At 44.5% G+C, this 20,474-nt stretch overlaps 1 protein-coding gene across 1 annotated transcript in view; it reads left to right on the forward strand.

The window, feature by feature from the left end:
• The window catches only part of magixa (MAGI family member, X-linked a), a 106,589-nt gene that overhangs the window by 42,794 nt on the left and 43,321 nt on the right, over positions 1-20,474 (forward strand). The window contains exons 8-12 of the mRNA XM_056274205.1: positions 7,008-7,175; positions 11,271-11,440; positions 16,064-16,169; positions 18,154-18,346; positions 18,994-19,543. Coding sequence (XP_056130180.1) covers positions 7,008-7,175; positions 11,271-11,440; positions 16,064-16,169; positions 18,154-18,346; positions 18,994-19,543 — 1,187 coding nt within the window. The remainder of the gene's footprint in view (positions 1-7,007; positions 7,176-11,270; positions 11,441-16,063; positions 16,170-18,153; positions 18,347-18,993; positions 19,544-20,474) is intronic.

Raw genomic sequence — 20,474 nt, forward strand, 5'->3', positions numbered from 1 at the left:
CTGCCTCACATGAGAAGCCACAGCCCTTTTGTCCATCAGACCAGGTCCAGCTACATTCACTATGTTGGTTTACAGTCCCAGTGTTGCACAGTGTTCGAGTGAGGCCTGGTGTTGAACTGTCCTGTATGTCCAAGCTGGCTCTATGAAGGAGAGGTTCCTTTAATAACCAGTACAGAGAAAGAGTGGGTTCCTTTCTCTTCCCTGTAAACAGATTCTATGCTTTGAACACTCCTTGATGGAAAACCGGTAGCTCAGACAAATTTAAACATTCAGACTCCATCAGAAACAAACCCGTATCAAGACCCAAACCATTAACTCTCCTCAAAATGGCACTTGCTACTCCTTTCCACACAATATCACCAGACCTTGTAAGATATTTCTGCACAAATTGTAACCTGAAAACCACCACTCTACTTGCCAAGTGCACCAGACCCTGACCTCCCTCTTCTTTGGGCAAGAAAACACACTTTGGGGTACCCAATGTAGTCCCCCCCCCCCCAAAAAAAGAAAATCTGTTAAGACCACTTGTAGTTTCTGTATAAAACCAGCAGGTGGTTCCATGCAAGTCAACCTATGCCACACTGCAGAGGCGACTAAATTATTGGCTAACAGGACCCTGCCTCTAAAGGACATCTTAGGCAATGCCCATCTCTATTTTTTTCAGTCTCCCCCTCAGTTTTTCCTAGCACACCCTCTCAAGTTTTCTTAACCATTAACTCATTACCAAGACTCCCAGATATTTAAACCCATCTCTTTTAGGTGACAAATTCCCTGGCAGGCGTAGAAAACCATCACTGCCAATTTCCAGCTGCTAAGGCTTCACATTTTTCCAATTAACCTTTGCAGTTGCAATCATACTAGATTCATTAAGAACCTTATATAGATTGTCAACATCTGCTTAATTTCTTACAAGGACTACTACATCATCTGCATAAGATGACAACACCAGTTTTGTATCACAGTTTGGTAAAGAGAATCCCTCAATACATTCCTAATTTTTGTACAACAATGGTTCAATAGGAATAGCATATAACATTCCTGAGAGAGAGCAGCCCTGACAAATGCCTCTGTTTACTTGGAAAGGGGCACTCAAACCTCCATTTATCTTCAGTTCACTCTCAATATTCTGGTACAAAACCTTGATCATGGCAATAAAACCTGGGCTGAAGCCAAGACACTCCTTAGTCTTCCAAAGGTGAGGTGTTCAACCTGCTCAAATGCCTTCTCTTGGTCCAATGAAATGAGACCAATATCAAAACCCAATGAAACAGAGACTTCAAAACATCTTGAATTAAAAACACATTGTCTGAGATAGACCTACCAGGCACACAGTAGGTCTGGTCCTGATGAATGACTTGACCCATCGCTTCTTTCAGTTTATTGGCCAGCGCTTTGGACAGGAGCTTGTAATCAGAACACAGGAGCTAAACTAGACGCCAGTTCTTAATGTCAGGAAGGTCTCCTTTCTTTGGTAGTAACGTTATTACTGCTCTTCTGCAGCTTAAATGCAACAACATTTTCTGAAAACCTTCATTCAACACAGACAACAAGTCTTGTCCAATGTCATTCCAGAAAGTCTTACAAAATTCCACTGGAAGACCATCAATGCCCGACACTTGCCTCCATCCATGCCCTGCAAAGCGGCATGCAGTTGTGACAGCACCAGCAGTTCTTCCAGATGAACACTGTCTTCTGTGGAGATCTTTGGCAAGCCCTCAGTAAAAGAGGCAAACATCTCCTCATTCTCCCCACACTCACCGCTGTACAGCTTTGAATAAAACTCCACTGCTTGTCGTCGTATTTCTTTCGGCTCTGTTAACTCCCTTCCTGTGTCAGAGCGAAGTGCATGGATAAACCTGCTCTGACCACTCTTCTTCTCAAGACCAAAGAAGAATTTAGATGGCACATCCATCTGATTCATACTCAGAAATCTTGATCGGACTAAAGCGCCTTGAGCCCTAGTGCCCAGTAGATCTGCAAGAATATTTTTTTCTGTTTGAGGACCTCAATATGTCCTCGATTTCTTCTGGATTCTACTAATCTTTGAAGTTCCACTGTTTCTATCTCCACATCACTCATAGACTGGGTAACGTCCCTAGTAACATTGAGAGTGTACTGTTGACAGAGCTGCTTTATCTCTACTTTACCGTACTCCCACCACTGTCCCAAAGATGTGAAGTCTTATTGTTTAGTTCTAAAATTATTCCAAACGACTCTAAAAACATCCTTAAAATTAAGATCACAAGTTAAAGCGGTGTTAAAATGCCAGCACACACTTTTTGGTTTCATGTTTACAATTAAACCATCACAAATAACCAGGGAATGTTCAGTGAAACCTACAGGTACGATCTTACACATTTTTAAAACAGTGAACTGATGTTTGAATCAGTAAAATCTGTCTAACCTAGCCAAAGACATGAAACGATCTCTAGTATGAGTCCATGTATATTGTCTGTTATTGCCATGAAAACTTCTCCATGCATCTACCAAGTCACATGTTTGAATTAACTCACTCAGTACACACTGCGAAGGATAATGAGGCTCAATATGATTCCTGTGCAAACTATCATTTTGGGTGCAGTTAAAATCTCCTCCCAAGTATAAATTATCAGCAGAGTTACAATTATTCAGACTGTTATTTAGTTTCTAAAATCAGAACTCTGTCATATCCTATATTAGGAACATAAACATTAACAAAAATCACACTGTAACATCCAGTCTTGGCTTTAACCACTATGAACCTACCCTCTACCACTAGTTCCTTCTCACAGGAAGTAGGTAAGAACCTCTTAGAGAAGAGAACGGCCACTCCCCCACTTGTTGAGTTCTTATGACTCATAACAACTTCTCCATCCCATTCTGCCCTCCATTCACATTCATTTACACTGTCACTGTGTGTTTCTTGTAAAAACAGGAAAGGTTAAAGGTGCTGTGTTCTTGCAGGTTTCACCCACTGACACTGGTTTTGAGTGATGGGTATGGTGGAGTTGGACAGTGTAGCTCAGTTTTCATCTTCTGTATCATGGATGAAATAAGAAAAAAGGGAATTAAAGTCTTATTCTTTATATTTTTGTGAAAAGCATGTTTTTTAACAGACACTAAAAAGTCTACAGTCATTGCTTAATACTGTGGCATGTGAATGCTGGTGAATACAGTATCTTGGGGTGAAGGAGGTGGTGCTACAATGTACATTTTGAACTCAATATTATTTGCATATGGTGGTGAAGAAAATGTAGAAATGCCTGGCATTCATTTAGATTTGGCGTGTTGTGGAGACTGGAACAGGGGCCTAAGGCGGGGGGGGGGGGGTTGCGGTGCTCATGTCCCACCCCAGAACACCCACACTTTTAAAATCGCTGCTCCGGCCCTGCTGGCAGAGAATTTCAAGGAACGATTTGAAAGCTGCCCTAAACTCTTCGGTGACATCCTGCTGTTCCTGAGACAGCCATTGGCTGACAGCCAGCGGACTGCAGAGGCCAAAAGGCTGGCACCGTCCATAGATGAGGCAACTCTTCAGTTGGAGGTCTTGGAGATGGGTTGGTCAAAGCAAAACACAGGGACTTTTGGATCAATGTGATTCCCCAAGTGTGATTCAAAAACATGAGAGCTATTGCAGTGCTCCTAGTTACAGTTTCCCCTCCACGTTCACATGTGAGTCACCGTTTTCTTCAATGAACTCGATCAAGAACCAGGAGAGAAACACTCTCTGATGCACATCTTGGCCAGCGCCTCTGGCTGCCACAACAGAAAACAGGCCCGACATCAGAAGGATGGCCTCATCCCATCACTCACTTCTCTCACTGACTAGTGAAGGAACTTCTATTTATGTTGCTCCGTTTGTCCATAATTAAATGGTTGGTTTTGGACTTGTTTTTTTTCTCGTGTAACCCTCAACACAGGCTTTAAGAATCCCAGGTCTAAATTACTACTACTACTACTACTGCTAACAACGATAATAATAATAATAAAAATAATAATCAGAATCAGAATACTTTATTCATCCGCGAGGGGAAATTGGGTACTGCTACAGGCACTCACCCTCTAGTAAGACAAAACTAAAACCTAACAAGATAACAAGAAAATAGAAACAAGAAAAACAGAAACAAACAGAAATAAAAGATAAAAAAGAAATAGAAATAAGAACAAAATATATCAACAAGCATGGTGCACATACCACCCTATCTATACTGCACTACCCCAGCACACAACAACAGCACAAACAAAACCCGACAGGGTAAAACAAGTGGAAGGGCAGTCCAGTGACCATGAACTCTGAGTGCCTGACCCTCTGAGGGAGGAGGTGTAAAGTTGATGGCCACAGGCAGGAATGACCTCCTGTGGAGCTCTGTGGTGCTTTTCGGCAGAATGAGTCTATTACTAAAAGTACTCCTGTGCCCAACCAGCGCGTCATGGAGTGGGTGGGAGACATTGTCCATGATGGCACGTAACTTCAACAGCATCGTCCTCTCAGAAACCGCCACCAGAGAGTCCAGCTCCACCCCACCCCCCCACACACACACAGCGTCACCGGCCTTGTGGATCAGTTTACTGAGCCTGTTTGCATCCGCTACCCTCAACCTGCTGCCAGAACACACAACAGCAAACAGGAGAGCACTGCCACCACAGACTCGCACCACATCCTGAGCACTGTCTGGCAGATGTTGAAGGACCTCAGCCTCCTCAAAAAGTAGAGACGGCTCTGTCCCTTCTTGTAGAGGGAATCAGTGATCTTAGCCCAGTCCAGTTTATTGTCTATATACACCCCCAGGTACTTGTAGTATTCCACAGTGTCCTCAACGACCCCCTGGATGGAGACAGGGGTCACTGGTGTCATGTCCCTCGTCAGATCAACAACCAGCTCCTTTGTCTTAGTCACGTTGAGCTGCAGGTGGTTCCGCTCACACCGCGTGACAAAGTTTAATAATGATAATAACCATAGAAGCAGCAACAACATCTGCACATAAAACACGTTTCGCTGGCTCAGTGGAAAACACCCCTGCACATTTTGGCCCTTGGCCTGGCATGCATGACTGGATTTGGCCCTTGGCCTGGCATGCATGACTGGATTTGGCCCTTGGCCTGGCATGCATGACTGGATTTGGCCCTTGGCCTGGCATGCATGACTGGGTTTGGCCCTTGGCCTGGCATGCATGACTGGATTTGGCCCTTGGCCTGGCATGCATGACTGGATTTGGCCCTTGGCCTGGCATGCATGACTGGATTTGGCCCTTGGCCTGGCATGCATGACTGGATTTGGCCCTTGGCCTGGCATGCATGACTGGGTTTGGCCCTTGGCCTGGCATGCATGACTGGATTTGGCCCTTGGCCTGGCATGCATGACTGGATTTGGCCCTTGGCCTGGCATTTGGCCCTTGGCCCTTGGGGAAAACTGATTGGGGAACTCTGTATTAGATGAAGACATACTGCCAGTCCTCCCAGAGAGCTGCAGGTCAGCAGCAGTCTGTTGCTGAGGGCCGGCGAGGGACGTCACCTGACACACCTTACTGCTGCTGTGTGTGATGACACTTTATGTGTGTTGTGTTGTACCGTGTTCCTGTGCTGCAGTGTGTTTTCTAATGTTTAGCTTTTCAGTGTTTACACGGTGGCTTTGGCAGTATGTACTGTGGCAGTATGTACTGTGGCAGTATGTACTGTGGTAGTATGTACTGTGGCAGTATGTACTGTGGCAGTATGTACTGTGGCAGTATGTACTGTGGCAGTATGGACTTTGGCAGTATGTACTGTGGCAGTATGGACTGTGGCAGTATGTACTGTGGCAGTATGTACTGTGGCAGTATGTACAGTGGCAGTATGTACTGTGGCAGTATGGACTTTGGCAGTATGTACTGTGGCAGTATGGACTGTGGCAGTATGTACTGTGGTAGTATGTACTTTGGCAGTATGTACTGTGGCAGTATGTACTGTGGCAGTATGTACTGTGGCAGTATGTACTGTGGCAATATGTACTGTGGCAATATGTACTGTGGCAGTATGTACTGTGGCAGTGTGTACTGTGGCAGTATGTACTGTGTTACGTCATGCCAGTATTGAATTTGAGAGAGAGACTTTCACAACTAAAGATTTTCTTTCATGCTGAAATAAAAAGTAAACCTAAAGTATGTTTGGTACATAAGACTTTTCATTATTAGAAAACATGTGGTATAACATCCACCCAGCACCTGATGTGAATTATATGAGAATAAACACCAGCAGCCTATGTAGAGCAGGTGGAGGAGAGCCTGGAGAGGTGGAGGTATGCACTGGAGAGAAGAGGAATGAAAGTCAGGAGGAGCAAGACAGAATACCTATGCGTGAATGAGAGGGAGGACAGTGGAATGGTGAGGATGCAAGGAGTGGATGAGTTTAAATACTTGGGGTCAACTGTCCAAAGTAACGGGGAGTGCAGGAGAGAGGTGAAGAAGAGAGTGCAGGCAGGGTGGAGTGGGTGGAGAAGAGTGTCAGGAGTGATGTGTGACAGAAGGGTACCAGCAAGAGTTAAAGGGAAGGTTTACCAGATGGTAGTGAGACCAGCTATGTTATATGGTTTGGAGACAGTGGAGCTGATGAAAAGACAGGAGGTGGAGCTGGAGGTGGCAGAGATGAAGATGATAAGATTTTCATTGGGAGTGATGAAGAAGGACAGGATTAGGAACCAGTATATTAGAGGGACAGCTCAGGTTGGACGGTTTGGAGACAAAGCAAGAGAGACAAGATTGAGATGGTTTGGACATGTGTGGAGGAGAGATGCTGGGTATATTGGGAGAAGGATGCTGAATATGGAGCTGCCAGGGAAGAGGAGAAGAGGAAGGCCAAAGAGGAGGTTTATGGATGTGGTGAGGGAGGACATGCAGGTGGCTGGTGTGACAGAGGAAGATGCAGAGGACAGGAAGAGATGGAAACGGATGAATCGCTGTGGCGCCCCCTAACGGGAGCAGCTGAAAATAGTAGCAGTAGTGGGCGTCTATGTAGAGTTGATTCCTGACTGGTTGTGTGTGTGTGGGTTTCAGTGCCAGAGTTCACAGACCAGCCCAGTCAGCTGAAGGGGTACTCCATCCACACGCGTCTCTCTAAAGGAACCAGAGGATTCGGCTTCAACATCGTAGGAGGAAGTCGACCCCGAGAATTCCTACAGGTGTACAGTGTCACACCGGGTGGACCGCCTGCACTGAATACAGGTAACACTCCCACTACCACTACTACTTCTACTACTTCTATTCCTACTACCACTACTACTACAGCTACTACTACTTCTATTCTTACTACCACTACTACTATGACTACTACTACTACTGTCACTACTACTACTTCTATTCCTACTACTACTACTTCTATTCCTACTACCACTATTACTTCTACTACTACTACTACTACATCTACTACTACTATTACTTCTACTACTACTACTACTTCTATTCCTACTACCACTACTACTACTACTACTACTGTTACTTCTGCTACTACTTCTATTCCTACTACCACTACTACTGCTACTACTTCTATTCCTACTACCACTACAACTACTACTTCTATTCCTACTACTACTACTACTACTACTTTTATTTCTACTACCACTACTAGTACTACTTCTGTTCCTACTACTACTACTAACACTACTACTACTTCTATTCTTACTACCATTACTACGTCTATTCCTATTACCACTCCTACTACTACTACTAGTACTTCTACTACTACTGCTACTACTACAACTACTACTAGTCACAGTGACGTGTGGTGGGGTTCGTGGCTGGTGAGGCACTGACTTTTTCAGAGTCAGATTTACAAATATGTGAACCCAATATAGTAGCTTCAATTCACCATTCATTTGGCAGCTTGCACATTGACTCCTGCTTGTGTTTCATACCTCATCAGCGTTCTCTACACACACATAATGAAGGTACATATTTCACACATAATGAAGGTACATATTTCACACATAATGAAGGTACATATTTCACACATAATGAAGGTACATATGTGGACAAGGAGCGGCTCAGAGAAAGAGCGCATTTGCTCTGCACCGTGCGCGTTTTCCTAATTGGCCATCGTAATTCCACAATTACTATTACTATTTGTTATCTTGTGTAGTTTTTATCTGTTGTTGCTTTTTGTATTTGTTTATTTTGTACAGTGTCCTTGAGTGTCCAGAAAGGCGCTTATGAATAAAATGTATTATTATTATTATTATTACTATTATTAGTATTTAATTACATACTCATTCAATACAAACAAAAGGATGTGCTGCAGGGTGTGCATGGGCTTACCTTTACTTGAAAATGAAGTCCACTCTCCTGTCCTTCTGGACACAAAGCTCCGTGACTTTGGTGTAAAAGTCCTCCTTATCTTCTTTTAGTTTTAGAAGTCTTTCCGTCCTGTAAACCCGTGGGCTCACTCGTACGCCCCGTTCAGTGAGGCAGAGGTACTGGCTGCCTCATCTCGTGCTTTTTCAGTGCGGTTTTCTGTAAGATCAGCAAGACTAAACATGTTATACACATACATGAAATACATGAACTATTTTAAGGAAAGTGAGGACATATGATAAACGTGTCTACAAACATGACATTGGTGACAAACAGTGAGAAAGCGAAAGCCACGCGCTCAACCCAGTTTGTGAGGGATTGCGCAATCCGAGGTGAGGCTCCACTCCTCGCTGCCTCAACTCGCATATCGCCCCTCTTAATTGAACAGGAAATATGCAAATTCAGCGATTTTGATAATAAAAATGATTTAAATTATTGGAATTGTACATAAATTACATTTATAGCTCAGATCAGTAGACAAATATTAATTTTATTTTATTTTATCATCATTTGTTTTTTATTTTCATGATGAATCTGCCTCACCTGCCTCCCCTGACCACACGTCCCTGACTAGTCAAGTCAAGTCAAGTTTATTTGTATAGCCCAGTATCACAAATTACAAATTTGCCTCAGGTGGCTTTACAGCAATGATTCAGATATTTATACTCTAGGGTTAAATATCTGAGTCTCATCACCAGCCAGTCAGACTAGCTTGGTCTAGTCAGAAAGGCACGAACTGAGGAAGCCTCTTGGATGAGAGGCGAAACGTCTTCACGGATAAATACCAAGTCCAGTTCCACTTGATCCAACTCCTTTGGAGAACCATGACGACCTGGATGAATGAGAACATTCACAGACACCATCAGAGGTTGTTGTCAGTTGTGAGTCAGAAAGGTTACACTATTGACTATCAGTTGTCAGAGGGCTAATAATTTTGACCTTTTCATCTTTGTTTTTTTCTTGTTTCAATTCAGCGCATCAGTAAAATATCTTAATCAAGCTTAGTGGAGATTTTGTCTTTGTTCTTTTGGAAGCGATTAAACTATAAACACTTTTAGTTATGGTCATTTCCATGGAAAAGTTAAAGGGTTTTGTTTGATTTCATAAAGGGCGCTAATAATTTTGACCTTAACCGTATATGTTATAACCTATACTCTATAATCTGTTATCTATGTTATAATCTATACTCTATAATGTATTATCTATATGTTATCTATACTCTGTTATCTATACGTTATAATCTATACTCTATAATCTATAATCTATATGTTATCTATACTCTGTTATATATATGTTATAATCTATACTCTGTAATCTTATCTATATGTTATAATCTGTACTCTATAATCTATTATCTATACATTATAATCTATATGCTATAATCTGGTCAGCAAAACAGTGGTTGGTAAATTCATTGAGACAGAAACCGACCCACCATGCAGTCCAGGTTGTGAAGCACTCAATTTAAAGACAACTAATGGTAGGTTAAGGCAAAAAGACGAGTTTTAAGTCTGGATTAAAAGTTTTAAGTTTGGATTTAAAGGACTCAACAGACTCTGATTGTGTGATGGCAGCAGGCAGGTTATTCCACAAGAGCGGGGCCCGATAGGAAAAGGCCCTGCTGCCACCAGCTGACTTCTTTTTAACTTTGGGTCACACAGGAGCCCTGTATTTTGTTTAATTCTGTTTTTGCATGTTTTTTTTGAACCCTTTGGGAGTATGTAACTTGAACCACTTTTTAAAATTTGACGCATCTTTTACTATTATTCATTTTATTCAAGTATTTCTCGTTTTCTATGATTTACTTTCTTGGGCATTCATTTTCCCCCCCAGTTATTTTTGCTTAAAAAAATCTGTCTGTGTGCGTGTCCATCTTTTCTCTCTGAATCAGTCTGGGGTTCTGTGATGGGAGATGACCTCTTTTTTTGGTCACATTAATGTAAAGGAGTGAAATTAATGTTGTAGAAAAGATGTGTCTCTGTTAAAGCTCGCTTCTTGTCAAAGCGCTGTTTTAAATTCTAAAAATAAAATTTTCTCTCTTTGTCTGGAGCTTTGAATTGATCCAGAGTTGTATGATGGAAGATAAACTCTTTTTGTGGATGCGTTGATTTAAAGGAGTTATTCCTTCATTCCTTCATTCATTCATTCATTCATCTTCAGCCACTTCTCCGGGGTCGGGTCGCGGTGGCAGCAAGCTAAGTAGAGCACTCCAGACATCCCTCTCCCCAGCAACGCTCTCCAGCTCCTCCTGGGGGATCCCAAGACGTTCGCAGGCCAGATTGGACATGTGGTCCCTCCAGCGAGTTCTGGGTCTACCCCGGGGTCTCCTCCCAGTTGGCCGTGCCCGGTAAACCTCCAAAGGAAGGCGCCCAGGAGGCATCCTGATCAGATGCCCGGACCACCTCAACTGGCTCCTTTCGACACGAAGGAGCAGCAGCTCTACTCCGAGCTCCCTCTGGATGTCCGAGCTCCTCACCCTATCTCTAAGGCTGAGCCCAGACACCCTACGGAGGAAACTCATTCCAGCCGCTTGTATCCACGATCTCACCCTTTCAGTCACTACCCAAAGCTCATGACCATGGGTGAGGATTGGAACCAAGACTGACTGGTAAATTGAGAGCTTTGCCTTCCGGCTCAGCTCCCTCTTCACCACAATGGTCCGGTACAACATCCGCATTACTGCTGATGCTGCACCAATCCGCCTGTCAATCTCCCGCTCCATCCTACCCTCACTCGTGAACAAGACCCCAAGATACTTGAACTTCTTCACTTGAGGCAACTCATCCCCAACCCCAACTGTCTGTCTCTCTGTCTGTCTTTCTCTCTGTCTGTCTGTCTGTCTGTTTCTGTCTGTCTGTCTATCTCTGTGTCGTTCTCTCTGTCTGTCTGTCTCTTGCTCTGTTGGTCTGTCTCTCCCTCTGTCTTTCTCTCTGTTTTTGCTAATCTGAATCTCTCTCTGTCTCCCTCTAGCGGACATCTTGGTGTGTATAAATGACAGCTGTGTGTTGGGAAAGTCCCATAAGGAGGTGGTGGAGATGCTGAAGTCAGTTCCTTTGGGTCAGAGTGTGGATGTGGTTCTGAGGAGGGGGTACCCGATGCTCTACAACCCAGATGGCTGCCCCAAACAGAACCTGGACTTGGTACGCCACTCCCTTACCCTACCAATACACACCATCATTAACCACACTCTTATGACTAGTGACTATACTATGATCAGTAAATATGGTCAGGTCAAGTAGGTTTTATTTGTCCCCGGAGGGGCAATTGTTGTGTAGCAGCAGCAACATTTAAACACACAAACACTCCACAGAACGCATAAGGCGAATAAATACAACATGTAGTGAGGAGAACAAATAAATACAATAAATACAACATGTAGTGAGGAGAACAAATAAATACAATAAATACAACATGTAGTGAGGAGAACAAATAAATACAACATGCAGTGAGGAGAACAAATAAATACAACATGCAGTGAGGAGAACGAAGCCAACAAGCAGCAATGCAACAGTAAACAGTGCTAACAGTGTTAACAAGGTGGAGCTGGTATTACCTCTTACTGTTGGGAGTTAAGCAGTGAAATGGCTGAGGGAATGAAGCAGTGTTTGTATCTGTTGGTTTTGACTACCTCGCCTGGCGTTGACTGTGGTGGTTTTGGTGTCGTCGTGTGGGGTGCGGGGAGGTGTGTCGAGGGTGTTTGGCTGGGACAGCTGCTGTTGGATTGGCTGAGGGAGCCTGGTCTGCTGCGTCCGGTGGGCCCAAGGACCACGGCCCTTGCCCAGAGCTGTTCCATGAACAGGAAACACCGAGGGTGGTCCTACAGGCCACGGAAGCAGAGCAGGCTAAGCTAACTGCTAGCGCATGCAGAACGGCAGTTCCAACAGTCATCCTGACTGGTGTTTGTTTCTTTGGACATTGATTTCTTTTTAAGTTTGGTTATATTTGTATATACTATGTTTGGATTTATGTGTTAGTTTGGATATGTGTTCTTGTAGTTCTTGTATTTTTTTGGATATATGTTTTTGTCTTTGTGTTGACTGCTGTGGGCTGGGGGAAACGATATTTCGTTTCATTCCATGTACGCAAATACATGAAGTGAAATGACCAATAAAGTGTCCGTGATTCCTGAGCTGCCAGCACCTCAGCAACCACAACCAGCACCTGACCTGCAACCTCCTCAAGCTCCTTCTGGCCTCCAGTCAGACTCAGTGCTTGGCGATGCTCCGAGCCAAACTCTGGGAGCCTCCGTGGCTGCTTTAGTGAGGCCACATCCAGGGGTTGAGGAGGGCCGACCAGTACGAGCAAGGGCCCGCCCTGCTTACTTAAAGGACTATATCACAGAGTTCCATGCTTGGGCCTCAAGGGCATTCTACTTGTAGTTTTTCAGCAGTCCTGATAAGGATTCAGTTATGCACAACTTCCGTGCTCTTTGGAAGGGGAGAGGGAAATGTTGTGTACACATTGTTTGGACTATGACAGTATGGAAACTGTTCAACACTGTCAGGTAGTGTAGGTTGTTATGGCGACAGCTGCAGGGGGTTTTTGGGGTGTGCACATGCGTTGTTAGAATGTGTGGCAGAAGTTAGTAAAAAGAGCAGAAAAACTCGCTTCCGTGTCGACTGGATTATTTCTTGTTGTTTAAATAATACAGAATTTATCTAAGCACTTGCTAATCTGTCAGACATTAAAGTACTAGCCCTGACCGAAACCTGGATACGTCCAGAAAACACTGCCACACTGACCGCACTCTCTGTTGACCCTGCTTTCTCACACACACCCTGTTCTGTTGGGTGTGGATGCAGTACGGTGTCCTCATTTCCAAAGACTGGAAATTAACTAAGCTTTCTCTGCTAAGCAACAACTCCTCCTTTGAATACCATGCAATCTGCTCCTATTAAGCTGTTTGTGGTTGTCATATACCGCCCACCAGGGTGTCAACTGGGGAACTTTGTATTCGAACTAGACATGTTACTCTCAGCCATTCCTGATGATGGCACATGACGGATTGTCATGGGAGACATGAATATCCATACTGACAAAGCCCAAGTGACTGACTTTCTGTCTATTCTGTCCTCCTTTGACCTCAAACAGGTCCCCGCCCCTTGCACACAAAAGGCGGGCAATACTCTTGATCTGATTTTGACTCGGAACTGCTCCACAGCAAATCTGACTGTCGCCCCCTACATCTGTCAGACCACTTCTTTATTCGATTCACAGCCTCCGTACTGGAACATCCTCACATTCCTCCACAAATGGTCTCCTTCCAACAAAACAATTGGTCCCTTACACCGACCCAGCTTTCCAAGGAGGTCTTGGCTTCCATGCCTCCTCATAATGAATTCTCTTCACTCCCTGTCAACAAGGCTACAAACACACTCTGTTCCTCACTAGCTTTCTCTCTTAACAATCTCTGCCCTCTAGCATCCAAACCTGCTTATAACGCCCCCCCCCCCCCCGCCAAGTCCATGGCTCACTGAGGTTATCAGAGAGGAGCAAAGGGCAGGGCTCAGAGCGGCAGAGAGAAAATGGTGTAAAACCAGAGTCCACTGACATCAGTGACTATCAGTGTCTCTTAGCATCATTCTCCTCCAGCTTAAAAACAGCTAAGACCACTTACTACCAGAACAAGATCTGTGGTGCCACTGATGCTCAAAAAATGTTTTGTTTTGTTTTTTTTTTTTTGCTTTTAACTCAGTCCACCTCCTCCTCTCTAACCTCCACTCTGCCCACTCCAGACATGTTCGCCTCATACTTTACTGATGAGGTTTCTGCCCTCAGTAACCAGTTCCCTGAGCCTGACCAACTCTGTCTGCTGCTGCCAGCTTACAGTGCCTCACTCACCTCATTCTCCACCCTGACTGAGGAGGAAGTCTCCAAGCTTCTGCTGGACTCTCGTCCCACGACCTGTCCGTGATACCATCCCACCTCCTACAGACCATTTCCCCTGCACTTAACCCCACAGTCACACATATCATCAACTCCTCGCTTACAATGGGTGTGTTCCCCACTGCATTTAAGCAAGCTCAGGTCACCCCACTGCTCAGAAAAACCTACACTCAACCCAGCCCAGGTTGAAAACTACAGACCAATTTCAGTCCTACCCTTTCTATCAAAAATACTTGAACACACGGTCTTAACCAAGTCTCTGAATTCCTTTCTGAGAACAATCTGTATGATCCGAATCAGTCTGGCCTTAAACGGGGGGTCACTCTACCGAGACTGCACTCCTGTCGGTAATGGAGTCACTGTGTTTGGCTAGAGCAGCTGGTCAGTCCTGAGCCTTATTGCTGCTAAATCTGTCAGCTGCCTTCGACATGGTTAATCACCAAATCCTCCTCTCCCTCTGAGGGAGAGCTTTTAGAGTATCTTGAAGGGGAGAAGTGTCCAAACCGCATGGCTTATCCACAGGGGTACCTCAAGGGTCAGTGCTCGGTCCCCTTCTCTTCTCAATATACACCACTTCACTTGGTGCAATCACCTGCTCTCGTGGTTTCTCATACCATTGCTATGCTGACAATACCCAGCTCTTCCTATCATTCCCGCCGGATGACCTCACAGTCTCGGCACGGATATCGTCATGCCTTGCTGGTATCTCTGCATGTATGAAAGAACGCCACCCTCAGCTTAACCTATCTAAGACGGAGCTTCTTGTCATCCCAGCCAGTCTGTTCTTACAAAAACAGACCAATATCCAGCTCGGATCAACCCAACTCATGCCCACAAAGTCTGCCGAAATCTGGGTGTAATGATTGACGACCAACTAACCTTTAAGGTTCACGTGGCCTTGATTGCTTGTTCATGCCGATTTGCCTGGTACAACTTCAGGAAAATTAAACCCTACCTGTATGAACATGTAGCACACCTCCTGGTACAGGCTCTTGTAATATCACGCATTGACTACTGCAACTCCTTACTGGCAGGTCTCCCTGCATGCACTTTCAAACCTCTGCAAATGATCCAGACCATAGTGGCGTGTCTCGTCTTCAACCAACCCAAACAGCATGTCACTCCACTGTTCATATTCCTCCACTGGCTCCCAGTAGCTGCCTGAATCAAATTCAAAACCTTAATGCTCGCTTACAAAACAGCAACTAAAACAGCTCCCACCTACCTGAACTGCCTCATTCAGGTCTACACTCAGTCCCGCTCACTACGTGCTGCCAGTGAAAGGCACCTGGCACTTCCGCCACAATGGGGCCTTAAGTCACTAGCTAGTCTCTTCTCTTCTGTTGTTCCCCGTTGGTGGTACGAGTTACCAAACTCCATTTGATCCGCTGAGTCCCGCTCCATATTTAAGAAGAAGCTAAACACCCAGCTCTTTCTCCAACACCTCCACACCTGATGGTGTCAATATTTTTTTTTTGCTTCCATGCATCCATGTATTGCCTTTGTGCACTGCTTGTTGACACCTGTGTCCTATTGGACTTCAACCTAGTTTTTTGGCACTTACTTGCATTGTTGTCCCGACTAGATCCTTGCTTGTGTTGTGTCAGCTGTCAGTTGTATGTCGTTTTGGTTAAAAGTTTCTGCTAAAAATTGTCATTGTAATTAGGGTTATGGTTGTAATTATAATTATAAACAGAATACTACCCAACAGAGCTACACAACAGAACTACACAATACATGTTTATCCACAAAACACAAGTAAATACAAAATACACCAATTAATACATTACACATCAATTAATACAACTTAATAAACAGCACACCAGTCCATCAATCCAGCAAAACAGAAATTAATCTTCTCTCCTTCAAACCTACAGCCTCGGACCTCTGCTGATCCTTCTAATCCCGGCCTGCTTAATCTGAACCGACCTCTACCACATCTTAACTACATCCAACCGCCAGACACCAAAAGAAATAGCACAGGTAAGAGTGGTTCATAAGACTGGTTCATAAGACTGGTCAGTAGGACTAGTTCGTAAGTCTAGTTCATAAGTCTGGTTCATAAGACTGGTTCATAAGACAAGTTAATAAGACTGGTTCATAAGGCTAGTTCATAAGACTAGTTCATTTCAAATCCCCGTGTTACCTCCGGCTTGGTTGGGCGTCCCTACAGACACAATTGGCCGTGTCTGCAGGTGGGAAGCTGGATGTGGGTATGTGTCCTGATCACTGCACTAGCGCCTCCTGTGGTCAGTCAGGGCGCCTGTTCAGGGGGGAGGGGGAACTGGGGGGAATAGCGTGATCCTCTCACGTTCTCCGATACATGTGGAGTCGCCAGCCTCTTCTTTTCACCTGACAGTGAGGAGTTTCACCAGGGGGACGTAGCATGTGGGAGGATCACGCTATTCCCCCCAGTGCCCCTCCCCCCCCGAACAGGCGCCCCGACTGACCAGAGGAGGTGCTAGTGCAGCGACCAGGATACATACCCACATCCGGTTTGTGTCTGTAGGGACGCCTGACTAAGCCGGAGGTAACACAGGGATTCGAACCGGAGATCCCCGTGTTGGTAGGCAACGGAATAGACCACTACACTACCCGGACGCCCTGATAAATTTTAATCATCATGTCCTCTCCATCTTCATCTTCAATGTGATTTATGATGTGCTACTAACCACCATTACCTCTGATTGACAGTCATGAGAATTTACACTACCGTTCAAAAGTTTGGGATCACCCAAACAATTGTGTTTTCCATGAAAAGTCACACTTATTCACCACCATATGTTGTGAAATGAATAGAAAATAGAGTCAAGACATTGACAAGGTTAGAAATAATGATTTGTATTTGAAATAAGATTTTTTTTACATCAAACTTTGCTTTCGTCAAAGAATCCTCCATTTGCAGCAATTACAGCATTGCAGACCTTTGGCATTCTAGCTGTTAATTTGTTGAGGTAATCTGGAGAAATTGCACCCCACGCTTCCAGAAGCAGCTCCCACAAGTTGGATTGGTTGGATGGGCACTTCTTTGAGCAGATTGAGTTTCTGGAGCATCACATTTGTGGGGTCAATTAAACGCTCAAAATGGCCAGAAAAAGAGAACTTTCATCTGAAACTCGACAGTCTATTCTTGTTCTTAGAAATGAAGGCTATTCCATGCGAGAAATTGCTAAGAAATTGAAGATTTCCTACACCGGTGTGTACTACTCCCTTCAGAGGACAGCACAAACAGGCTCTAACCAGAGTAGAAAAAGAAGTGGGAGGCCGCGTTGCACAACTGAGCAAGAAGATAAGTACATTAGAGTCTCTAGTTTGAGAAACAGACGCCTCACAGGTCCCCAACTGGCATCTTCATTAAATAGTACCTGTTAGAGCCTGTTTGTGCTGTCCTCTGAAGGGAGTAGTACACACCGGTGTAGGAAATCTTCAATTTCTTAGCAATTTCTCGCATGGAATAGCCTTCATTTCTAAGAACAAGAATAGACTGTCGAGTTTCAGATGAAAGTTCTCTTTTTCTGGCCATTTTGAGCGTTTAATTGACCCCACAAATGTGATGCTCCAGAAACTCAATCTGCTCAAAGAAGTGCCCATCCAACCAATCCAACTTGTGGGAGCTGCTTCTGGAAGCGTGGGGTGCAATTTCTCCAGATTACCTCAACAAATTAACAGCTAGAATGCCAAAGGTCTGCAATGCTGTAATTGCTGCAAATGGAGGATTCTTTGACGAAAGCAAAGTTTGATGTAAAAAAAATCTTATTTCAAATACAAATCATTATTTCTAACCTTGTCAATGTCTTGACTCTATTTTCTATTCATTTCACAACATATGGCGGTGAATAAGTGTGACTTTTCATGGAAAACACAAAATTGTTTGGGTGATCCCAAACTTTTGAACGGTAGTGTATGAATTTCCATCTTTCTGGAGAAAAGTAGTTGTAAAATAATTTTTCTTTTCTGTACAACCCAGCGGCTGGTCAAATCCCTCTCTCTTATGCTGCTCAGCCAATGACCAACGGGTTGACTAGCCCCCCCACCCCTCCCTCCTCAGACCCCACCCCGTCCCCCCACAGCATGACCACACCCCCTCTGCTCCCTCCTGAAGGACACTCAGCCAATCATAGTAACTCTGAAGGAGGCCTGTCCACAGCTGGGACACGCAGGTAAGGAATATTAATGGTAATATCAGTAGTAGTATAATAGTAGTAGAAGTAGTAGTAGTACTAATGTAATAGTAGCAATAGCAGTATTAGTAGTATTTGTAGTAGTAGTATTAGTTGTTGTTGTAATAACAGTAGCATTAGAGTTGTTATTTTGTCTCTGCAGCATTTTAAGAATGCTCAACGAATTATTAATGGATTAATGGTGTGATGGAGGGGTTAATGAGTTGAATGGAGGGATAAAAAAGTTGGATGGAGGGATTCAGGGGTTGGATGGGGGGAGTAAAGAGTTGGGTGGAGGGATTAATGAGTTGAATGGAGCAATTAACAGGTTGGATGGAAGGATTAAAATGATGGATGGAGGGTTAAACAAGTTGGATGGAGGGATTCAGGGGTTGGATGGAGGGAGTAAAGAGTTGGATGGAGGGATTAATGCGTTGAATGGAGCGATTAACAGGTTGGATGGAAGGATTAAAGCGACGGATGGAGGGTTAAACAAGTTGGATGGAGGGATTAACAGGTTGGATGAAGGGATTAACAGATTGGATGAAGGGATTAAAAGATTGCATGGAGACATGAGTGTTTGGAATGAAGAATGACAAAGTGGAGGAACATGGAAGGGGACTAAGGCTGGTTTCATTCTCTTCCAGCTCTTCTATGATTGGTTACAACAGCAGCACACTGCCCGCCCTTTCCTCCTCCTCTATGCTCCACCACCAGAGCTCAAAATCCTCTGAGAGCGACCTCTCCTCCTCCACGCTGCCCCTCTCCCTCTCCAGACAGCCCCTCCTCCAGACACACACCTCCATCCCATCTACTGCCACTGTTCAGCGCCCCCCCATGCCCCAAACCTCTCTTGCTCCTACCCCCCCAAGAGAATTGGCCCCCTGCGGTTTCAATGGCTGTCCGGCCAACCACAACAACCACCCCTCACCATCCTCCAGCAGAACAGGCATTGGGTTGGTGCTCCCACTGGGGGCAGGGTCTCCAGGGACGACCCCTGGGGGAGAGCTTGTCCCTGTGGCCCTGGGTCGCAGCGAGGGAGGGGGATTGGGCTTCAGCATGGCAGCAGGAGGGCAGGACGGACAGCCGGCCGTCGTCAAACGAGTGTGGGACCGGAGGCAGTGCCCCTCTCTGCAGCTGGGGGACGCCATCATCAGGATCAATGGAGCCGACATCCGGAGCCTCACCTTCAACCAGGTGACACCAAACAAGATACAACACAATACAATAACACAAAACAATAACAACAAAACGCAACAAAATACAGGTAGTCCCCGAGTTCCGTTTTTGAGTCGGTTCTTATGTCGAATTTGTATTTTTTGTAAGTCAGAACTGTTAAGTACAGTTCACATCTAGCATCAATTAATCAAATGTTTGTCTTAGTATAGTATATATCATAAATGTAATAATGCAGTAATAGTAATAAATGTAAGTGCAGTACAGTATTTATAATTGAGAGAGAGAATGTGTGTATAAAAAACATCAATTAGTCAAATGTGGTCTTCGTATATAGTACATATTGTAGCGTTCACCACAACCCAGTTCACCACTGGAGAACTGGGTTGGCATTTCTGGTACAGTGTTATGTTTCGCTCTTATCTGACCAGTAGATATTTTAATGTTGGCAGTAACAATCTTGTGTCCTCGTCAGCTCCCTTGCTGTGTGGAGTCCCTCAGGGGTCTGTCCTTGGACCAATCCTCTTCTCTTTATACATGCTTCCTCTGGGTCATTTGTTTAGTCACTTTCAAAACACGTCATACCACTGTTATGCCAATGATACTCAGATCTATTTCTCTGCCAAACCCAATAGCCTGAATCAACTGTCCTTCCTCCATGATTGCTTAGTTGCCACCAAAGACTGGATGTCCCTTAATTTCCTCCATCTAAACCCCGACAAAACTGAAGTTCTTTTAATTGGTCCTGAGAACTTTGCAACTGCAGTCGATCAGTTTATTGGTCCACTTGATTCAAACATTAAACCTACTGCTAAAAATCTTGGTATCATCTTTGACCAGAATGTCTTTCGATCACCATGTTACTAAGCTTGTCCAATCCTGTTTTCTTCAGCTAAGAAATATTGCAAAAATCAAAAATATTTTGTCTTTTAAGGAGATTGAAACATTAACT

The sequence above is a fragment of the Lampris incognitus genome, chromosome 2 (genome assembly GCF_029633865.1).
Source record: "Lampris incognitus isolate fLamInc1 chromosome 2, fLamInc1.hap2, whole genome shotgun sequence".
In the NCBI taxonomy this organism is placed as follows: Eukaryota; Metazoa; Chordata; class Actinopteri; order Lampriformes; family Lampridae; genus Lampris; species Lampris incognitus.